Consider the following 23767-nt stretch of genomic DNA (forward strand, 5'->3'; position numbering starts at 1 on the left):
TGCAAACTCCACCCAGAAAGGCCCCCGGACCGGGATTTGAACCAGGGACCTGCTCGCTGAGAGGCAGCAGCTCTATCAGTTGCGCCACCGTGCTGCCCAGTAGTTTCCAAATATGCCTAAATATATTAATATGCAATTCCGAAACGTAGGTCCACACTCCATGAACATGCTTGAATCATGTGACTAACCTTCATCAAGCTGACTGAATGAATGTGTTGTAATCGGACAAGCATTGAATCTTGGAGAAGACTTATGTATAAATACAAAAGTGAATTTGCTGCAAAACATGAAAAAAGAAGCAAAAGAAAGATAACTGTCAAGAACTGATAACGGGGTGAAGAAGAGCGGTGGAGCGCCATAAAGACAGAGCTCTGCATTCAGACACATGGCATTTTCAAAACTTTGTGATGTGTATGCTTATCATTTCAATTTAACCTATTATTTTAGAGCCTGGCCGATATATCGATAGGGGCCAATATTTTAGGGCAATATAGACGTTTGGGGATCTATCGGTATCAGTGATAATTGTCCCATTGTTCACCAATATAAACACTTCTGATTTTCACCCCTAAAATGCTGGAAACCAGCCGTAATTGCATAATTGTGCAATGTAGCCAGCAGATGGCACATGAAGACTACTTTCAAGTCATGACCATTCACTTAAGTTTCACTTTCACATTCAGCACAGATGAAGCAGGGAGCAATACTGTGTAGTGTATTTTGCTGAACAGAGCATGGTAAGTTTATTTTAATCTATGTTAAACAAATCAGCAATAATAAATTATCTTCAATCCTCCAACCCGCTTGTCATTAGCTACGAGCCTCTCAAGTTAGCAAGCTAACATTAGTGTTCAGATGCACCACCTTCACGACTTTAGCCCCATTGTCAGTAGTTATAGCAACAGTCCTGTTGGATTGAGCTTCCAGCTTGTGAGGACATCCAGTAACATTATCTTTGTCGTCCTCAATGAACTGTATTGTTTGTCTGAAATATTTACTTTTCTGCAAAGAAAAAAAAAACTGCTGCTGCCGTCAATACTAATTACTCCTTCTCCATATGTGACTGACTGTTGAAACAATTGACAGGGAAGGGCATTTCTTTGTTTAACTTATATTTATGTAAAACACTTGATAACTTTATGGTGAATAGTGGAGGATACAAAATATGACACATTAGGAAGACTGTTTTTATGATCAGTGCACCTCTTGTAAACCTAGTGTGGGAATAGGTATAGCGTATTAGAGTGGATCTGATTTGCGTACCCATTTTTAATTTAAGAACACATCGACTATCTATATGAGAAAATTGTTAATTACTTAATGATTTTTTTGTACTGTCTTAAGAGTTTGCAACAAGTAGCTTTACTGCATGTCAGTATCAGAGTAGCATCAGTGAGTTAAACACATGAGCTCAAAACAACAAGACAGTAAACAAGACTTGATAAATGTTAAAAAGCAGCTCTTCTTAAAAGTTAATGTTTAGTTTTAACATCTGCAAGTGAACTTTGTCCATTCTTCTAGAAAACAAGTGCTGAGGGTAACAAAGTACAGTAGTATGTACGTATATACCGGTAACTGTTTTCTCGTGTAAGGGTCATTAGTCACAAGTTACTTCAACCTGTGTCAATGTGTGAAATGAATCTGTCAGAGACATTCAATATTACCATGTGTCACTGTCAAAACAATATTTTGTGCATGTGTGTGTGTTTTAAAGAAGTTAAATGAAACTCTAAGACTATAAAAGTGCTTTTGTGAACATCACTGTTAAACAGTAAAAAGCTCAACCTTCAAAGAAATCACAGTTCCAGACTCTGAAGTTTTGTGAGTTTTTGTCTCATTTATCAACTTTTAAACTGACTGGATGACAACAACTCAACCTCTAATTAAACTGTCCAATCAGAGAACAGACATTTAGCTGCTTCAGCTCCACTCACGTCTTGAAAAAGATGATTTTTACAACTTGTACTGTACTTCACTTGTATGACCAGCAGCACAGTAGACAACTCATCCAGTGTTCTTCAACAAACACAGGACGGTCTATGAATCTATAAGCTACCTCCTGAGCTACGCAACCACTTGTGCACCGTCACTGCAGTAAACATAAAACAACAAGCCCATTCAAATCAACACCAGGCTCTTAGGAGAGAGGAGCACAGAGTGAATTTGCATAAACGATTTGAACTAACAAAGACCGGGCTTGGTTTTCACGACACAGCAGCAGTGCTGATTACGACGTGTGTCATGGGACTCGCTACACACGGGCTCCGTCCACACACGTTTGTTCTGGCTTTTTAGCTGCAACAGTGGCAGCACGGCACTTGGTCTGGAAAACACAGGTTTATAACAAAAGTCAAGCAGACTGAACGTAATCCCTGAGTGGTAGCTGCTGAACAGGTTTCAGAGCAGCAACAAAAGCAGCTTCAAGGAGCAGTAACATTTTCACAGCTAAAGCTTTCAGCAAATCTGTTTTTCTGGTTTTACACAGAGCTGGCTGACTCAAGAGACACTCAAGACAGGGCCAAACAAGTTATTGTAGTATCTACTTGCACGCCACCAACGGCAGAGTGATAATGGGTTTGCCTGTGCCTGTATGCATGTTCGTGTTTCTGTTAGCAAAATGTCTCATGAACCAGAGGGCAGATTTTAATGAAACTTTAAGAAAGTAATCACTGGATGGACCTCTACAACTGATTAACTTTTGGAATCTAGCCAATTCAAAATGGCCACCAAAGCTAATCAACATTAGCCAGCACAAAATCAGCTATAACTCAGTGAATTTCATAGATAATGAACTACAATTTGATGTGATAGTAGCCCACAGTCAAAACATACTTCAGTAATTAACAAATCATAGATATCTCAATAAAATTGCACGTAATGTTATTTTCAAGATTGGGCCCAAATGGTTACATTTCTTAACACTTTGCAGTTTAAAGCTCTGACATGAAAGGCAGCTGGTGATGCACATTCATGCTAGGCCTTAAATTACAGTGAAGTAGTCACCAGTGGCATAAACAGAAGTAGTGACTGGACTTTTCATAAAAAGGAAGTTTCTTTGCGCTGCTCCCTTCTTCAGGGGTCACCACAGTGAGTGAACTCGCATGAAACATTGTGCAATTTGCTTCACGCCAGATGCCCTTCCTGATGCACCCAGGGCTCGAACCCGCAACCTCAGGATTACAAAACCACCAAGCTACCACAACCCCGAGTAACTGGACTTTTAATGATTTGTGCATTTAAAACAGATGTTGCTTTACTTTTTAATTACAATAAAGACACAGAAGAAGTCTAACTGGCTATCACTTCCAAGCAACACTTACTGCAGTATTCGAGACATCCACACCTCACCAAGAGACGACTGTAAAACACTGGAGGCCATAACTACAGAAGATCGTACGAGAGAATCCCTAGTCGTGTTGTCAAACAGTCAACTCTCTGACTCTGAGTCTTTATGTGGATGATATACCTCCGTAGATGAAACGCCGAGAGGTCAGAGGTGAAGCAAGCGGGAACAAGGAGAGCCTTATCTTATCACATCTAGATCAGCTGGAGGCAGGGAGGGGACTGAGACACAGATCACTCCGTGAGTTATCAGTTCAAACCAAACCAGGGTGCCATAAGAGATTAGGCCTGGTGGACTGTGCTGAATCATTGTTTTAAGTGTGAACTCACAGAACTCATAGCTCCTGGACATTAAACGATGAATGTACCTTTGAGAGAACGATAAGGAGCTGACAGGAGGTCAGAGTGCAGGGTACAGGAGAAAACTCTTAGGAGCAGACTTATGGCCAAACTAAGCTAAGGGAACATCATACTGCTAATACCTTTATTTTAAACTTTTTTTAAAACTGTAAAAAAAAAAGTAATAAAAAGAGTTAACGAAAGAGAAAATTCAACCAAACAGTACGTAAAGTAAACCATGCCTGCTTCTCATGGTGGTTTGTATGAATTTGTAAAACGATGAACTCACGTGATTCTACTTTATTAAAAACACTAATAAAGCCTTGCGTGCAAAAAGTTCATTAAGCACAGTACATGAACCTGAAGATAAAAAAAGGGGAGAAACTTAAAACTACTGCTACTTCTAAACAGCATTAAAACAGAAACAAACAAAAACACTTACCTGCCGTCAGAGCTTAATGTCCAGCAGCCAGATATTCTAGCTCCTGAGTAGGCTGGTAGAGAGTTCATAACTGAAGAAAATATGTCAGATTTCCAGTGTGTGTACTCCTCAGGTTAGTGTTTTAATCCTACAAACACTGCCAACAAGTTTATGAAATATGTGATAGAGCAATATGACATTTAACAGCTCCACCCTCTGTTGCTAAACATCCAGAGAGCTGCTGAGGCTGGGGACTATAAAGGGATAACTTTGGTGAGGAAACGAAACTTAAGCTACTTAAAACAACAGTTTAGCTTTCATATTCTCCCATTTTCTCAAAAGAAGAGTGAGGACTCTGCAACTTGGTGGAGAAACGACTCAGCATGAAACTGCAGCAGCTTTTCCCTCCTCTTTCCCTGCTCCTCCCCTCGGCTCTCCAGCCAACAAACCTAAGAGGATCACTAACCCTTCAGATTATGTTCATTAGTTTGTATTAATAGCATCAGGTTAGAGCCAAACCCCACGTATCCCCCCCTACACACACACACACGCCTGTTTCTGACAGTCTGTGTCGCAATATGTGGCTGGAGGGGGTCACCAGGACCAGAAGACAGACAGACTCAAAGAAAATAGGTTTAAAAAAAAAAGACAAGAGTGGAGCGGAATAGACAAACAGAGAGCTATTATTCTCCTCTGATGTTGACTGGATACACAAAGGAGACGCCTCAGGCTGTGTTGAGGAGGTGACAGGAGGGAGAGGTGGAGAGGAGGGGGAGAGGATGACAGCAGGGAGGACGCAATGTGCTTGTACCCTGCAGAGACTCACCATGTCTCTGCCTTCCACCGAGTCTGGATGTCAGCAGCAAACACACACACACACACACAGAGAGAGAGAGAGAGAGCGAGGTCTCCTCCCTCTCTTTAATCACGCAGACGATGAGGAAAATAAACAGCACGATGAAAGCTGACACTGCTGCTCGATCAGCTGAAAGTCTGCAGAACTGCTCCGGGCTAAAGGCAGGAAACAGCCACACCCTCACACGCCTCCTGGGACGCAACTTGTGTAAACAAGCAAAACAAATCACAATGATCCATGTTCAGAGGAGGCTGATCGCCTTTTTTCAGAAAGCGTGAAACTCCAACTCTCTGCAGCGTTTTTATAGACGTCAACCTTCAACCACTCAACTTTAGAGGAGCTAAAGCAATATTTGTATTTATTTATTGAGCCGTTTTCTTCGTTCAAACAAAAAAAGGCGGGGAATAAACGAGGAATTCCTCTGACGTTGGTTGTGGGACTGTCGCTACAACTTTAAAGTGTAGTTCAAAGACAGCTGCAACACAAGACAGGAACAAGAAGCTGGAGCTGGTTGCTATGCCAAACATCCGTCTACGTCCCTGTGACTACTGAGGCGCACAGTCTGAACACAAAGTCACATTAGCAGAAATATTAAACAGAATAAATGTGCCGTGCGTTGTGGAAAACAAAACCATGTATCATAACTTCCTTTGACTCAAATAAACTGATAACATGACAAGTCATCATCAGACAGCTCATCACGAGCATGAAGTGGAAACAAGTCAACAAATGGGTGAAAAATAAGCAACATTCATACAATAAATCGGTCAGAAGGAGATATTTTTGCATACAACTATGACTTTGAGCTAAAAGTTGGTGTGGTAACAGTTGAGGGTCATCCTCAGTACATCCTCTGAGCTTACTGATTATGCACATTAGTGATTAATGTCATTTTACAAGGTTTGACCAAAATGGCTATAACTCTGTTCCTTCTCAGCATCACATAACCTTAGTTTAAAGCTCTGGTATAACAGGAAATATGTAGCCCTTCAAGGAATTATACGTCTTTAGTTTATTGTTTTTCTGTTAAATGAAAGTCACGGACTAAAAAAGATTAGTTGAAATATTTCCATGACTATTTATTTTTATTTAACCTTTATTTATATAGGTAGTCTCACTGAGTCACAAGGACTCATTTTCAAGGGAGACCTGTTTGGGAGAAGATGGTGGGGGGTTAAGGGCCTTGCTCAAGGGCCCAGGGTGGGGCAGGTGAGGGTGGAGGCAGGTGTGGGTGTTTCACCATTTCCATCCACATTTCTATGTTGCTGTTCCAGGGGGTCGAACTGGCAACCCTCTGCGCCACCACTCCCCTTTCGTATTCAGCTGTATAACGTCAACAGAGTATTGCCAGGTCGAAGAATAATCCCATGAGTGTAACCTTCTTGTTTGTGACTTTTAGAGCAGTATCAGGGAAATGATGAGCAGAATAATGCAGCAGCGCCCTCTTGTGGTTAAGTTTGATTCCAGGCTTTTTCAGGATGGTGTGATGCAGTCTATTCTGAGGCTAATGACACGTGCATATCTATTTAATTACATTAATACTCACCTAAATAAACGTTCATTTATTCTGCGACCTTCTACATTCAGTGTGTGGTAGACTTTTGTCATTTAACTCGTGTTGTATTTTCCTCCACGCTAAAATGGCAAGTTTACCTGAGAACTGAGACGAGTAAATGCTTTTTATCTATCACTTTCTAAACTTTACATGGACATATTCCCAACATTTGTTCTTGTCTCTTGTGACCAATAAAGTTATGCATGCCTTCTCTAATGTAACATGTGCGAGTTTGCATGATGCCATTTGTTTAAACTAATAATTGTATAGTTGCTTTAATCAAGTGTCACTTTAAGCAAGGCGGTGGTGAGTCGCTTTCCCGGAGATGCTTATCTACCGGTAAGAAATGAAAAAATGGGGCATTGTCTTAAAAATATCTATGTAGATATTTATATATTAGCCTTCCATCATTTTTCCACAATGAAACTCCAAGCTAAAAGTGGCCATACCTGTTAGAAACAGGGCAAGTTTTGTCCTCGTTGTCCATTTTAGCGAGCTTTTCCTCCACGCTAACGGCGGACATAGCCACTCTGTTGACAATCATGGAGCGTCGAGTCAGCGCCGAGGCATCATGGGACGTGTAGGCGTTTTGAATTCGCCACGTAAACGCAAAAGAGAGCAAGGATGCAAATGGACTACAAGTCCTACAATGCACCCGTTTCCTTTACAGTTAAACGCACGAACAAGTGCAGCACGAAAATGAAACGGGGCCCTTCCCAAATCTGGTAATGGGCTGACGTTGACTAACCCACGTGTAGCTCCGTAAACCATTTTTAGCTACTTACTATATATATATTTAAATTTATTATTTTTTCTTTAATAAAGATATTCCTCTGCATTAAGCTACATTGTATGAAGTACCTTAACAAGGGTTCATAGACATGGTATCAAAGCTCAAGGAGCATTATAAAAACTCAAAAATACCTAAACTTTATCATCATTGCAGAATGTAGTTTCCTTGAAGTTTTTTTTTTTTTCATTTTCTTAAATATGTACGTTTTGTGTTTGGGAAGTAAATTTGACACACAGTAAAGTGCATAAAAAACAAACACTTGGTGTGACTTATGCTGCCACACCAACATAAACTTTTAGAATGCTTACATTTCTTTAACAAAAGGTTGATTTTCATATCAGAAACTTAATTTATTCTTAATAATAATAATAATAATTACTTATTCTTACAATACTGTTGACACAGTCTGTGACATTGCTGAAAACTAAAATGAATGACACACGTTTAGTCAACAAACCTTTATTAATTAGTTCAGGGATACTAATGCACAGGTAATACAACAAGGCCGGGAGAAAAGTGTAACAGTTCAGACACAAAGGAGGTGTTAATTCCTCCAGTGTTAGGTACTATACAGCTTCATATCAGATATGGAAATCTTTAATACATAATTAGTCTCATTTCACCTGTTACCTTTGTGTCATAAACAGTCAGGAGCTGTAATATCATCTCATAAAACTCAAATGTCTCATTGCAACAGCCCCACAATGGAGCCAAATGCTAGATTCTGCTTTTCAAGTAGGTAGCATAAAAAAGAACCACTGTTGTCCAAATAAAAAGATAAACATCAGGAGCCAAGAGAATTTTGGAGGAGAAACCTTGATTTTGGATATAACATTGCTGACAGAGGGAAGACACTTGAGCCTCCTGTTTCCGCAGGTACAAAAGTCACACCACATACAGTCCAGGTAACTAGAAAGCTCCAACAACACTCCTATTTCAAGCCTATTTTATGTTATAGTAAGTGCACTAATACAAAAACAAACACACAAACATAAGCCTTGTTGCCCCATATTCAATAGATAATAATAAAGGACTCTCTCAACATGTTTGCCATCCTGTACTGAAAAAGCTCACTTTATGTGCATCGTTAAAATGGATAAAATAACAGTGTGCGCCAACACATAGGCCTACAAGGTTCTTTGTGGTCTACAACTTTTTTTTTCTCCATTATTTAGTATTATATTTTGTAAAAAGCAATTTCAAAGCAAACAAAAGTAGGGGGAGAGAAAACAGCCTTACAGCTCTGATGAGACACTGATATCAAAATATTAGCAAGCCAACAAAATCAGCTAAATATGGTGTATTGCTGTACTTTCTAAACATAATGCAGTTTGCTCTCACTGTGTGTTCCATGTCATAGGAAGACAAATCGTAAAGGGTGTGATGACATATAAAATATACACTGTTAAAAGCAGTGCTAAACTAGCATATTGCAACACCGATGCTTGTCAGGGAAACACAGTCAATGTGATGCCGTTTATGAAACAAGAAACAAGCAGCAGACAAACTGAATTTTGTGCCACAGCGTAACACTTGGAGTGCTACCTTTACTGACATCCAGTCATTACAAAGGTGCTAACTGTTCAAAACACACACGCACACACACACACAAAGTCCAGACAACTCGTATTAAAAACATCCACACCAGTCAGTGCTCCTCCTGCTCTCCATCTGAACCTTGATATCCGATAAAGGTCCACCCCACTAACAGAAATAAGAATAAACTCCTTTGTCTGACTGGTAATGGAGGAATTCAGACTCAGATTCTTTACACTGTTAAAATGTCAGCGTTGGCCTGAAACCACCTGGCGCCCATTTTAACTCCTTCAAACTGTTTCGCCAACATAAGTGCTAAATTTTTTTAACAATGACGTTGACATTTTGGCGGAAACTACTCCAACTTGCCAGTGAGAAGGTCACAAGTGGATGGATTAGTAGACTGAAGCGAGTTGTTTCAGGTCATTAAGGTAAAGTGGCAAGTAAAAGCACCCTTATTATCTCACCAAAATATACTCACGTCACAATTTTAAAACTATCAAATTGCTATCTAGGTAATACACACAGTAGAATATAAAATAGATTCACAATCTGTCTTTTTTCCCCCTCTCTTTTAAAGCAAGCAAGTCATTATTTTATAGACAAACTGCACATACAAATCAACTTTATTATGGAGAATCCATTAGCTGAAGTTTTTTAATATAACTGTGGACTCAAGAATCTACTTTAAACACATAAAAGTGAAAATATTCTCTCCTCTTAAGTATGTTTTTTTTCTGTAACAAATCTGAAGCTCATCTAACATGAGTGGTAGAGCAATTTTAAATGTCTTCAAGACCAGTTATGGCTTTCTGGGGTAAATTATAGTCTTACAGTCACGTTTGAATCTTTACAAAATAAGCTGTTTTCTAACAACTTTTATATGAGGGTAATATTCCTGCTCCTGTACCAAACAGCCACTAGGTTAGATTGAATAGTCCTAGAGTGCAAAACGACAACGAGAGGAGCAAGAAGGGTAAAGGGTTAAAGTGCAAGGCAATAACTTTAAGCTTCCAGAAATTTATTTATTTACATTATTTTCTGAGAATCTAAATTTGATTTATATTAAATAAAAGATCATTATCCTCAACCTTTCTATAAAAAGATAACTTTTTAATTCTCTCCTCAGCTTTGATTCAAGGTAAAGCAGGAGCTTCTTTAAAATAGTGACATTTTCTCATTTGATTGTGCTGCAATGGTGCAACAACCTTCACACAAAATTCTTCCTTCTGTCAAATAGTTAGCTTTGTTTAGCTATAATGCTTCAACATCTTTGTTTTTAAACCAGTCTCACTTAAATATTATCGTATCCAACTTGAATCTTACAGAAGAAAGTCTCAGCTAACCCCTTATAGGACTGTAATTGTGTAAAGGAAACTGTGTGAATACTGTTTTAAACACGTTTCCCTGGCTGTTAAAGCAGACACCTTTCATCAAACCAATCACTGAAAGGACAGCAGTGGGAGAAATATGAAACATGATGAACAACTGACCGACAATTAGCTTATATGACATCAGCTTACAATGAAAAAACGTAAAAAGTAAACAAAAACAAACAAATAATTCAGTGGACATTGCACTACAACACACTCTCCACTATTCTTTGCTTGTGAGCTGGTTGGATGGACTCGGTTTAAAAATGACAGATGGCAACATTGCTTTGAGTATATAGATATATAGATATAGATACTGTTTATGTACACCCTACAATATATCTGTGGAAAAAAACATGAGAAAACATTAGCTAATATAAAATGACTTCACCATGCTAATAACATTTCCTTTTTCAAACCTCTTAGCACATTTTTGAACCATTCAGGGAAAACTACTCTGTTTATCTGGAGTACTACTGCTGCTTAAAGCCTCGTGTCTGTGTTAGTCTGGTTCTGATCGTTGAGTACTACAGACTACACTGCTGTGAGTACACAAACTGAAACGTGTGCCTTTAAAAGGAGACAAAAGTGGAATGGAGAAATAAAACACTACTGCTGGAATTATGGTGTTTACCAGTGCACACATAAGCTCTAGGGTACCAAACCAAGACTTAAAGGATGCGTTCAATCTTTTACTTCTTGGTGGATTCAGCTTTCTTCTCAGCGTCAAGTTCTTGTTTTAGTTAGAAAGGTCTTTTTTTTTATCTTCCCGGCAAACCGTAAGTACAGTAAGTTTCCTCTCTGGCACCAGGGTGGATAAAAGAAGTGCTACTCCGGCAAAAAGATTTTCTTGGGTTTGCTTCGTCTGGTGGCGGAGGGGACAGGCTCTCTGTTCTGGACCGGACTTTCATTGTCCGTCGGATGGGAAACCAAGGCTGGGGGCTGTGCTGAGCCCGAGGGTGGGGTCACGAATGGTGGGGTTGAGTTCAGTGTGGTGGTGAGGGTTTCTGTATTTGTTGGAAGAGGCTCATCCACGAGGGGGTGCTCTTTAGGTTTGCGGCCCCTCTTCTTACCAGTGGTGGCACCGTTCCTCACCTCTGCTTTAATCCCATCGTTTTCCGGGACTTTACTCTTGTTACCAGACATCATCTGACTTGTTGCAGCACGAAACCAGTTCTGATTTAACAAAAATAAAAAAATAAAAAATAAAGATCCATAAATACATTCCAACAGATGCATACAACAAAGTGCATTATTTCTCCATTAAATGAGTCTTTGTGTTTAAACAGAATTCAGCAGAAAAAAATAACACGGCAGTAACAAGACATTAGAAAATATTTTTATAGTGGGCTACATTATAATTCAGAGTCAGACAAATTATTTAGGAGAAAAGTTTTGGAATTGGAAAAATGTGTACACATTTCACAACAAAACTAATGTATTCTTTGTACAAGACAGACAAGGAGAATAAAAAATTAGCTTAAAAAGTATTATTTCCCTTTTTTTTCTAGATTTTAATAATTTCTTTACTAAACTCAAAAGTAACTAACATGACAAAAAAACAGAGCTACTTTTTATGCAGTAATGTAAATAGATGCAGTTTAACTTGTGTTTTAAAGAGATCAGTAAATCCTTTTAGGTTTAGACAAAAACCCCAGAAGAACCAGGATCCTCATAAAAACACTCAGCTGCCACATTTGTTGTCTGTCAGAACAATGAAAAACACAGCTTGACTGAAACATGAATGTCTGCCTGAAGTTTCACACTGATGGTGACCCACCTGTGAGTGTGTCTTACTGATGTGATACTTAACACCACTCTCTGAGTTAAACTCCTTCTGACAGATCAGACACGTGTACTTTCCCATTTCACCTCCACCCTACAAAACACAATACATTATTCCTCACAAATCATATTTTCATTTATATAAATGTTTTTACAAACATACACAGATACTATGATTTATGTATTTATTCTATTTACAATGACGTCTGATCTAGAAAATTGACAAATGATTTACTTTTTTACTATGTATTTTTGTGTTGCTTTATTTTATATTACATTAATACAGTGCTAGCATGTTTCAAAGGAAGAACACTTCACAGACCTCAACATTTGACTGGCAAATGACTTCAGGTTTAAAATATAGATTTAATTTCAGCCTGTGTGTATTTTTACAAGTTATGCAATACAACTAGAGATACATAGATGTAATCAGGTTGATGGATTTGCTGTAAATCCAGATTTTATTTTATTTTTTACCTGGCTGCAGTTGGCAAGGTGGGCTTTTAATCCAGACACACTGGAATAAACGGCTTCACAGTTCTGAGAGAAAGTGAAATAAACAGCAAGTTCATACTGGATCCCTACTACAGCTGTAAACTTTGTGCTCCATGTAAAGGCAAATCCATGAATCATTTTAATTAAAGTGAATTTTGTGTTTAAGAGTTTGTTCTTACTGAGTTTGTGCAGCAGATGAAGCCTCTCTCCTTGACTTGATTTTTCCAGGCCTCTAGTAGCTCTGGACTGAAGTTGGGGAGACCAGGACGAGTGTAGTTTAACTGCACAAAGGAAAGACTTTTTATTTACAGAGTTAGCGACATTGCAGGTTAACTGACTTTGAAAAGGAAACTTAGCTAAGATGCTTGTTGTTGTGAAATTTAGGTCTTCCTGCAGTTCTAAATACAGAATGCATCAACCTTTCTACTGCATCCACTCAGTGTACTCACCCTCTTGCTGTCAGGCACCAGGTCGTCCTTGATGCGTCGCTTGGTGCCCCAGTCTTTGGCGAGCTCGTCCTCTGCTATCTCCTGCAGGTGGAACACTGCCACCTGAGCTGACTGCCGCCTCACTCTACCACTGGGAGTCCTTTCAAAGTCCTCCTCCTGGCTCTTTATTTGTGCCACTTTTTCTTTCTCTTGTTCTCTCTCTCTCTCCTTTTCCAGCTCCTTCTCTTTGGACTGGTTGGACGATACTTTTTCCTGCCAATCCCTCCTCTCAGGTGGGTTTTGCTCCTTGTTCTTGCCTCCTGGTGCAGACTCCTCAGAGACTGCCTGAAAAAGCAGCAGGAGATCTTATTGAGTAAAAAAAGAAATAACAGTAAATGTCTGATGAGTAAAACCTAGAACAACTTACTTCTAAACTGCATCCTTTAGTTAACTATAACTAGTCCTTTTAATAATATACTAACCCTCTCTTTGCCAGTATTGTTGTTGGTGTCAGTGACATCCTTGTAGTTTTTGGTGGTTGTAGAGGGGGTGATGGTTGGGGAGTGTTCAGTGCGTACGTGGTAGTCTCGGCCTGCCTTGGAGCGATAGTTTTTTCCACAGTGCTGGCACAGAAACACAGGCTTCTCATCGTCAGAGAACTCTCTTCCACAACGCTGCTGGTGATACTGGTAGCCTATCAGACTGGAAAAATGGGCTGAACAGCCCTGTGTATATGTGTGTGTGCATGTTTGCACACAAAATGGTTTGTAAGATGGTTTGACAACAGTGACAGAGATGAGACAGAATGTAAACTGAGTTAGTAGAATAAAGTTTAATGGAAAAATATTTTCTGGTTGAGGATGTAAAGATGCTCATTTTTTTAGTGTGCAAATGAGTCACAATAAAGAATTTATTTTTCACAGCTCATTTAGAGTCTACTTTTTGCTTTCTAGTGTGTAATGGAAACAGAACGTTGATGAAATTTTAGCTAAGATGTCAAGAACAAGGGATAAAGAATCAAAAGAAGAAAGGTAGAAGGTGGACATAAAATTGGGAGTCTGAGAGCGATGGAAAAAAAATCTAAACTGGCAGATGTAAATTGAAACATGGTAAATGTAAAAAAAAAAGGCAAGTTAACAAAATGGGAATAAAGGATGCAAGAAAGCAAAAGTAGCAAAGAATGAGAGGCAGGAAAAGAGAACATGACAGGGGAAGAAATAAGAAGCACATACCTCACTAGGACACTTGATTCGTCCCATCTGTTTGAGCACTCGGAGCAGCCGTTCTCTCTCCTTGTGTTCGTTGCCCGTCTGGCCTTCGCTCCCTGAGGGCTGAGGGGGAACAAACACACCGTCGCATAAGCACCTTCTACAATAACGCCACCCCACTCCTGAGCAACTTTAAAAAAGGCAATAAAAACGTGTTTTCTATCACTTGTGTTCACATTGTGCCACTATCACTACATGATTTCATGGTGAGCCTGTTACTCAAGGCGTGTTTATCACAACTGAGTGTCGCCGGGTGTCAAACCCAGCCAAGACCAGAACAACAGATGGTGGGGTGGCCAGGGAGGAGAAAAAAACTGCAAGGCACAGGAGAGAGTGTGGACTTACAGAGGCATCCCAGAGGAGTAAACCGCACATTTACTCATGTGTTAATGCACAGAAATGGAGGCTGCTCAGTTCTGCAGCAGCTAAAAGCTAAAGAGGCGATACTTGTGTAGCACCACACTAGATATCACCATCAGACTAAGCTCGTGAGTTACACTGACAGGGAAGAAAATACTAAAACTGCATCAGCATGTATTATTAAACTCCCGAACAGACAGATAGCAAGAGAGTGCATAGCATAACAGATGTATCAAGGTCATCCTCACTGGATTTGTCTGTCTACCTGCTGTTTTTTTCCCACAGTGCACAGGGACTTAGCTATGTCTAAAGACACACAACACCAGTAACCAAGGGTCTATGCCAAGTTCATAATGTACACAAATTAAGCTACACATCAGTGGTAGTATGTGACCAGATTATATACACCACTTTTTCCAGAAACAAGAAAAAGTAAGTCAAATGTTTGTACAAAAACACCAACATTACAATAGTGTGAACTGGTGACTAATGTGAGTATATGTACAGTAAAACAGCTTAGAAGAAGTACAGCTCAAAGCAAAGTCTGGCAGGGCAAGAGGACAAAACATGGTGGGAAAATTTTTTATGTGTACATAAAAACAAGGCAAGCTGACAAGTCAAACCAGGACCAACACGTGACTGCCAAGGGTCATCAACAAAATTCAACAGACTTTGCTGTGGATGCCAAGTCTGCATAGACAGTATCATAGATAACATTTGTGGAAAAATCTTTAAAGGAGAGCTTGTACTGTCCTCTCAGTGAGGTATTCAGATTCAAAAGCGTTAGCTTGGCACCTTTAAGGTTTGTTTCCGTCTAATGTTTTATGGTGAACTGTTATAGCCTAAGCTGTTAGCATGGTTTAACCCCGCTGCTAGCGCTAGTGAGGGACAACTAACGTGTCATGATGAGCTAAATTCCCATCTCTCACCATGGCTATGGCACCTACCCCCAACAAAGGTCAGGACCTAACGCCAAGGAGGCTGTATCCCGCCTGTGCCCTGCGTCATGCAGGGACTCCATCTCGGGCAGGGACCTATCCAATTTGCATAGCATGATTGGGCTGGTGGACGGAGGGGAATTTGAAACTGGTCCGGAGGAGGCAGATGATGATGCTAACTTCGACCTACTCGACGTGGAGGACACGGAGGAGGATGAGTCCACTTTCCTGGCTCCACACTCGAGGCCGCCCAGTGGTGCTGGGGCAACACCTCTGGTGGAAAGTAGGGCTGAATGATTTTGGAAAATATTCTAATTGTGATTTTTTTTTTTTAAACCTCAATATTGTGATTGTGATTTAATATGCAATTATTTTTCAATGTCTTCTTCTCATGTATTTTTCAACAAACAAAAGCAATAAATCAATCTGTTTCATAAAAAAAACCCTCCATTGTTTTCAGCTCTGCTACAACTCTGTTTCTGCATTTTTTGTATAGCTCCAGGATAGTAAACTTGGCTAAAATGTGCACGTGAGGGCATCTTGTACCGCTTATCCATTGTGTTTACCAAAGCCATAAACCCAGGCTTGGTCACTATATTAATGGGCATTACATTATGTATTTCACTATGAACTCCGTTATTACTCGAGTTATTTCTGCGTGCCATTTTGAATTATGTTCAAATGGAGTAATACATTTGAACAGTTCAGTCAGTGATCCCTGTCGGCTGGTACTTTGCTTACTTGAAGTTGAAACACTGGTTGTTGGAATTCTAGCCATGCAATGATTGTAAATGACTTTGTGGTGTTTTTTCAAGTGTTGATAAAGATTTGTGGTGTTACCTCAAGAGGTAGCAACAGCAGCAAGGCAGGTTCTGCACAATACATGTCGTTGCGCAGTGTTTTATATTTTATAGCAAAAATAATTCCAAACAACGGACATGCTGCCCCTCTTTGGTACCAAACTTTCAGATGTATCAACTTCTGTCAAGCCTGACGCCATTGTGCAACCAGTTAAAGTGCAGTGTTGACTTCTCCCGCTCCCTGCTCTGCTTTGCTCTGCTCACTCGCAAGTCACGTAACCAGATCATGTGACCAGTCAAATTGCAGCCTTTGCAATTAGAAAATCTCATTTTAGCATATAGCAATATTATTGCAAATGCAATTAATTGTTCAGCCCTAGTGGAAAGTGACCTGTATGATATCTGCAGAAGGGAGGTTTCAAAATTGAGTACTCCCTGGCCTGCAACTCAGGATGCAGAAGGTGCAGAACGAGATCTGTATGATGGTAAGAGGCTCCCAACATCTTTTACTCCAATCAAATAGCTTTTAATAGTTGTCCCTGTTTGTAGAAGGGAAATAAGCTGTCACTGGTCAAGCACCTTTTAGGAGCAGGCTTCCCACCAAGGGCTGCTCCAAGCTGGAAATACAGGGGATAGATGAGCTGGGGCTGACCAAACCCAAAGCAGTGGAGCCCTCAGTGGCATACGACCTCAACACCAATTGCATGTTGGTTTCAGTGTCTACCAACATTTCTCTCCCAGCTAAATGTGTTCTAGAATTGCGCCGCTCAAGGTGGCTGCATGTTGGAGTAGCTCTGTTACTTTCATTCTAAGATTTTGCTTTTGGAAACTTTAATTCCTGTTTTTCTAGATGTAAATCGCATGTTTTGGATGATTGTTTCCTCTGGTATCGAATGCTGTGCAGCTGGAAGGATTTTTACAGAAAATTAGTCTTTGTTACAGGTGTAGGGGTACAGAGCTTCTGATTGGTCTGAAAGCCCATTCTACTGGGAGCACAGCCATAGCAGGGGCCCTGTTTCGAGGGATGTTTGTCCAGGATATTTGTGCTAAAGCTAGATAGGCCACACCGCACACATTTGTGCACTTTTACAGGCTGAATGTGGCTCAGCCATCCCTAGCTCAAACAATATTGGATGCTGGAACTTCTGAGCCCTCTTAGTCAGGGTTCAAGATAGCTGTTGGCTTCAGGGCTCTCATGCAATACAGGAATGGGGTATATCTCAAGGAATGGGGTATATCTCATATAATGAAATGCCAAACGAAGTCAGAAAAATAACATTAGGTTACTTAATATAACCCTGGTTCTTTGATAACAGAATGAGGTGTTTTACCAACACTTCCTTCCTTGCATGAACACAGAAAGAAATCGTCCTAGAATGACTAAGAGCACGGCCCAACCGTCGGTCTCAGACAGATGTGATGTCATTGGAGCTTCCATAGTTGTTCATGCTGGACCATTTCCCACATTGAAACACGGCACTCTGTTATCAAAGAACAAGTGTTACGTTAAGTAACCTATCGTTTTTTTTCTGCAGCCTCCTGGAAAGTTTTCACAATCTGCTGATAGGCAGATGCTTGTGATATAATTATTAAAGACCTCTCGTGTCAAAATGTTACTACATGTTAGATATATTAAAAAAATTACTTTACTAAGAAGCATCTTCTTCCTCTTAATCTTTAAATTATTTTTAACTTCTTAAAATGTTGCAAAAAATAATATGGGACAATCTGAACCTTTAAATTAAGTACTCTTTCTTTAGTCAGCATCTACTTGAGCTTGAATACATACATATAAGGCAACAAATCCTAATTAATATTAACTTTATTTTCCAAATCGTCACTGCTCTTAAAAATATAGCCGTAACCAAAGTATAAACTTTGTTCTAAAACCTACCAAAACCTCTGAGAACCTTATTTTTACCACACAGTTCAAACTTCAGTGTTTCCCTTACCATTGTACAAGTGGGGCGCCCCGCCCCATCAACAGAACCAAGCGCCACGTCTACCAAACCGCGCAGCCACGCACCCCCCCCCCCCCCCCCCGTGCCCAACAATCTGTCGGCACAACATAATGCTAAGCTAGTGGCTCGCAATACAGGTGTGTTAGCTAAAAAGCTAAACCCCGGCCCCACACTTGAAAATTGTCAGTAGATGTGTCTCTATCTACCCCCCACCCCACACACCCACAAACTGTCAGTACAAACAGCGAGCGGCCGCATCTCTGCCCCCTCCCCCCCCCCCCCCCAAAAAAAAAAACTGTCAGTACAAACAGCACGCGGCTGTGTCTGTGTACACCCCCCCCACCCACCCCCAAAAAAACAACAAAAAACGGTGCGCTGCGCCGCTCAGGACGTGTTTCTGTCCATCCCCCTCCCCTTCGACAAAAATCACGGACGAGATGAGCACCCCACCATGGCACGTTATCAAGGGGAAACACTGCACTTTGAGGCCTTTTGCGCTGCTAAATGGGAACAATGCCAGCAATGGCTCAGTATTAAACAGTCTTAATGTTACTGGCAAAGATGACACAATAATTTACTTACCACTATTAAACTGGTAGGCATTACACAACCACACAAACATACTGTACATATTCATGAGAAGCGGTATTAGGTCCTAAAAGCCTGTGTGCTCACACAGAAACACAAATGCACATGCTAAAAGAAACAAAGTTTATTGTCTGTGAGCTTTTATGATACCTTCACAAACAGGCAGCTATGAATTATTCAACTTCACATCATTATTCTAACGCAAAACAGTCATGATAATACTGTATCTTAATGAAGCTTTCAGATGTCAGAATTAAAATGGCTCCAGAAGGAAACAACAGTATCAAATACAAGAATGAAAGTGAAAATACAAATGCAAGAAAACCGTCCTGAAATTTATGACAGTTTGTAAACTAACGGATTAATTTGTGAAATGTATTTTTAATAATTTGTCTGTAAATAGATAAACATGCAAACTCAATGTCCAATAGATCACAAAATTAAACCAGTAGCTCTCTAAAAACCCATAGCGCTTTTCCAAGAACTCAAGACAAATCAATATGAAATAAAATTGAATCAAAATAAATTCAATCAACTTTAGTTATAAAGCACATTTACTTTGTAAAACAACCAGAGTAGAGCAACAAAAACAACAGTCATAAAAACATTATAAAAGGTCTGTCCATTTTGGTGTAATATGTTATTGTTATTAGAAGTACAGGTGTACCTTGGTGCTGTGTTCAGCCATGGTGTGGTAGTTGAGGCCAGCCTTGGACCTGAACTGTTTCTGGCACTGCTGGCACTTTAGAGCATCCTGGAGCTGTGGGGGTTGAAGGTTACACAGAGTATCAAATAACTTTTCTTTGAGTCAAAAACTGACAAATTTCACTTTACTCAAAGTTAGGCCCATCAATTTATATTATAACCTAACCTCTTGTTAACTGTACAACAATTCTGGTCTATAAAAGTGTGCAATGTACATTAAGAATCAAAGTGAACATGAAACAAAAAACATTAGTGCCCTATGTCTTAGATTTCCCCCCATCAGTCAGTATTGATTTGAAGACAGGTGCTATGATGGTGAATGACCCTGGGGTAATGTGGTAATTCTGTCATTGCTCAATGGCAGACTCAGTTTAATCGAGTTAGACAGACCTGTGTGCTGAGGAGCTGTTACAGCAGCTGCAGAAACACATCTCTCTGAGGATCAGCCTACTGAACCATTCTATCTGATTCATCCACTGGGAGAGCTCCATTTAATGTAGCTGGGTAACATTTTTCATGCTTCACTTGTACTTCATTTATTACTTCTGCTGACCGCAATCTACTGGAAGTGCGAGTCAAACACACTGTTCACAGAGGTATACAATTTCCCTCCCTTTGGCCTCTTTCAGCTGGTATTAGCTTTCAGATCAAAAACAATGAATAAGGATATTGCAACAAAAACTGGTTGAGGTTACTGTCTGGGTTGAACACACCGACTGATGTTATTTATATCTCTTCAATCAGTATATTTACTGTAAGGACTATCAGGACACTACACAATTGGCTTTCCTAAGCAATGTATCTTAGAAGCTTCCAATTAGGAACAGAAATCAAAGTGTTGAAGTTGAAAACTGCAAATGTTACCGAGGTATTATGATTATCAGTGGTTTTGTCACAGTGACACAGAAAAAACTGCTTGGAGCCACAATTTTTATAATTGTTATGAAAACATGTTCAATTGTGAAGATAATGTCTGTTACGTGCATGATTTTGTGTCCTTAAAGAAAATGAAAAATTATAAGCATGATTGCTACTACTCTCTTGAAGTGAGACCCAGTGAGAATGTCCAAACCAAGTGACATTTGAACTTTGTTAACAAATAAATAAATCTCTAGAATGTTCATTTTTGAATACTTTTTGTATATATGAAGCAGAAAACCTCTATAAAAACTTTGTGCCTGGAGAAGTTTATATATAAAAATGACTGTTAACATCATAACATGCTTGTCTTTATCTTGTTTTTAGCTAGAAAATTTTCATGAGTAGAAAAAAGAAGAAAGAGAAAACTTGTACTGGGGTGTTTATCATCATACCATATTAACTTCAAAATATAAATATATATTTTGGTTCCATTGTTTGCTTTACCAGAAGAAGTGCGACGTCACATTCATTCCACCCCCAGTCTCGATCCTGCACTGACCTGTTGGCAGATCTCCATGTGTTTCTTGAGGCCATGAATTGTTTTTCTTGTGACGATGGAGCAGGTTGGACACACCACTTCTCCTCGCTCTAAGATTGCTCGCTGCCACTGAGTGTCAGAAACACCACCTAGACAAAAAAATAACAAAGACTATTACCCTCTTGTTTAGATATGCCCACTTATTGAATGAATTTTACCAGACTCAAATAAACATGCAAAGCAAAGAAAAATGTCTAGTTTTAGAAATGGAACAAAGTCAGGTCACAAAAAACATCAACTAAAGATAGGTTTAATAGTTGCACTAATATCAGCCGTTTTTACTCATAACATTTTATTTAAAAATGTTCTTTAAACCCTAAAATTTAAGGACAGTAATTCAGAAAATGAAACATTTAAGGTGTTCACCAGTGTTTGCTGTGGCTGACTCCTTTTTGGACAACTGACTTGATGTAGGTCTTCTCTGAGGATCTTCACTGAAACCACATCCCTCTGGTCTTTTAACACGACCTGCCTTCAGCTTCTCCTCCACCTTATTCATGCCTAAAATATATGATATGTTTTTTAAAAAAGTGCCTTTCTGTATATTGGATCAATGACAGGAGGGCTGCAAGAGAGCAGTGAGTCCTGCAAACTGCAGAAGATTTTATTTTTACAAGTGATATAGCCTGAATATGCTATATGAGTCACTGAACATTTTCGGCATATCAATGAGACACAGACGGAAAGAGGTTGGTAAATCTGTGGATGTGTGATTTGTGCTTGGCATGTGAGTCACTGATTCATTTAGTCAGAAATGAAGCATCTCAGCAGTTGCCACATTAGCGCTGTTAAAAGACTAGCTCCATTGATCAGTGGAAATAGAGCACTCACAGCCGCACACAGAACTAATCACATAATACAATTCTTTTGAATAGAAAACCAGCACGACATGGCATAGAAACAGTGATATGCTGGTTCTTCCAATAATTTTATTAAAAAAATCAACAAAGAATTCCTGAGGTCTGCTGTAATCACTGCTAAAAACAGCTGAACAAAGAAACAATTCTGTTTGTTTTATTTTTTTATTTAAGATCCATGAGATTATGAAATATTAAAGCAGTTTTGTTTTAAACAAAAGATTATTTTGGTTTAATGGAAAATGCATACCTTTCAATCCAAATGTTCCTGATATGGACGGCTGCTCTCCGGTGAATTTCTTAGGAGTTTTTTGTTTCCGCCCTTGCCCAGAAAAACAGGAGGAAGGGGTGGGTTTATATGCTATATGCAACTTATGCTCCCTGCAGAAGCATTTATTTTGTAGTCTGTTACAAAAAAAACAAACTTGCTGTAATCTTACTGTGCTTCATTCGCTCTGGGTCTTCATCATGAAAAGAGGGAAGGCTGCTCCCCTCGCTTTCACTTCCTCCTGCATCGGATGATGTGCTTTGGGACTGTGACTGTTGCTGAACTGGCTGGGACTGATGAATCTGCTGTGAAGGCTGGCTTTGGATGTGTCTCCTCTCGTTTTTCTGGTGGGCCAGTTCTCCATTCTGAGAGGGTGTAGACACCTCGTGAGTCTTTTTCACTTTGAAGAACACCGGAGAGGGAGGACTGTTCTCCATGGGCCTGAATTCACAGACAGGACAGTTTGGGACTTTCAGCATAATATTAAAAAAACACCATAAGTTTGTTTACAGCAGGTGAAAATGTAAGCTCCAAGTGCTGGTCACCTTTTCTTTGTGTTGAATTTGACAGGAATCGAATGAAGTTTAGCATGCTCTCCCTTGGGTTCCTTACTAACTTTGTCGGGATGATTCCACAACTTGTGCTTTTCCAGCCGTACTTTTGTTGCAAACATTGCTTCACAGTAAGGACAGCCATGACTCAGCTTCTCAGCTACAGTGGGCTGAATACAAACACAAGAAGAACGGAAATATAATGTATACAGATATGTGGAAGCTTTATATATTCTCTTGAATTGGTATGAACTGCTCCGGCTACAGATAGAGACTGGAGGAGTTACCTTATGCCTCAGCTGTGATCCACTTTTAAATTCTACTCTGAAGCATAAAGGTAGAAATAGCTATACAGTAGTCCTCGCTACTTCGTGGTTTGACTTTCGTGGACTCGCTCTATTGTGTTTTTTCAAAGTAAGATTAAACATGAGGAGAAAATTTTTTTTTGTACAGGACACATGATTGTCAACTTTAATAGTACTCACGTGATTGGAACAGTACTGTACAGTAAAAAGTTAACAAAATAATAAAATACTTCAGACAGGCATCATCATTTTGTAGTTTTCTGTCAATAAGCCTATACTGTATCCCTGCTCATAATTACTACATTTTCAGAAGCCAACAGTGCCACACCCAGAAGCCCTGTTTCCTTCTGCCAAAATATTGGAGGGAAAGTTTTGATCTGATCGGAAAAAGTTTGGCACTTATTACAGTGACTTCGGCGTCCAACGGATGCAAAGAGCCACACAGAACCCACCGAAACGAACCAGAACCAGAACCAGAACCAGACCTCCAGGTGAATCTTGAGAGCTGGTAGCTGGCCCACAAGGACTTCCGAGCAGGATGCGCACTGTCCAAGGTCCGGTGCTCCATCCGGAGCTCACCTGAACTTTTTTCATCTCTTTCAACCGGCCCATGAGGACCTCCGAGTGGGGACGTGATGGTAAGTAAAATTTAGTAGCTACATATACAGTACTGGATGTATGTTGTTAAAATAACATAGGTTTTGCAAGTTTGTGGGAAGGGTGTCTAAAGCCTTAAAATATATATAATACTAAAATAAATATAACATTGCTGTGGATTTTCACT

General features: G+C 39.7%; 2 protein-coding genes across 8 annotated transcripts in view; both read right to left on the minus strand.

The window, feature by feature from the left end:
• The window catches only part of uckl1b (uridine-cytidine kinase 1-like 1b), a 29556-nt gene extending 22497 nt beyond the window's left edge, over positions 1-7059 (minus strand). For 2 of the 4 annotated variants that reach the window (XM_037684073.1, XM_037684074.1), the window contains exon 1: positions 6963-7059. In XM_037684073.1, coding sequence (XP_037540001.1) covers positions 6963-7057 — 95 coding nt within the window. In that variant the 5' untranslated portion in view covers positions 7058-7059. Of the gene's footprint in view, positions 1-4123; positions 4198-6962 lie in introns of those variants that run through there. The other 2 variants (XM_037684076.1, XM_037684075.1) reach the window with 2 other exon arrangements.
• A 1566-nt stretch (positions 7060-8625) lies between these two features.
• Positions 8626-23767, minus strand: part of znf512b (zinc finger protein 512B) — a 43319-nt gene continuing 28177 nt past the window's right edge. For 3 of the 4 annotated variants that reach the window (XM_037684819.1, XM_037684816.1, XM_037684818.1), the window contains 13 exons: positions 22673-22848; positions 22300-22568; positions 22110-22181; positions 21369-21503; positions 20964-21091; positions 19506-19598; positions 14156-14254; positions 13406-13648; positions 12945-13268; positions 12675-12776; positions 12478-12540; positions 11996-12094; positions 8626-11391 (listed from right to left, as the gene is read on the minus strand). In XM_037684819.1, the coding sequence (XP_037540747.1) occupies positions 11044-11391; positions 11996-12094; positions 12478-12540; positions 12675-12776; positions 12945-13268; positions 13406-13648; positions 14156-14254; positions 19506-19598; positions 20964-21091; positions 21369-21503; positions 22110-22181; positions 22300-22568; positions 22673-22848 (2151 nt within the window). In that variant the 3' untranslated portion in view covers positions 8626-11043. The remainder of the gene's footprint in view (positions 11392-11995; positions 12095-12477; positions 12541-12674; positions 12777-12944; positions 13269-13405; positions 13649-14155; positions 14255-19505; positions 19599-20963; positions 21092-21368; positions 21504-22109; positions 22182-22299; positions 22569-22672; positions 22849-23767) is intronic. The other variant, XM_037684817.1, reaches the window with a different exon arrangement.

The sequence above is a fragment of the Nematolebias whitei genome, chromosome 11 (genome assembly GCF_014905685.2).
Source record: "Nematolebias whitei isolate Nwh7 chromosome 11, NemWhi1, whole genome shotgun sequence".
Lineage (NCBI taxonomy): Eukaryota > Metazoa > Chordata > Actinopteri > Cyprinodontiformes > Rivulidae > Nematolebias > Nematolebias whitei.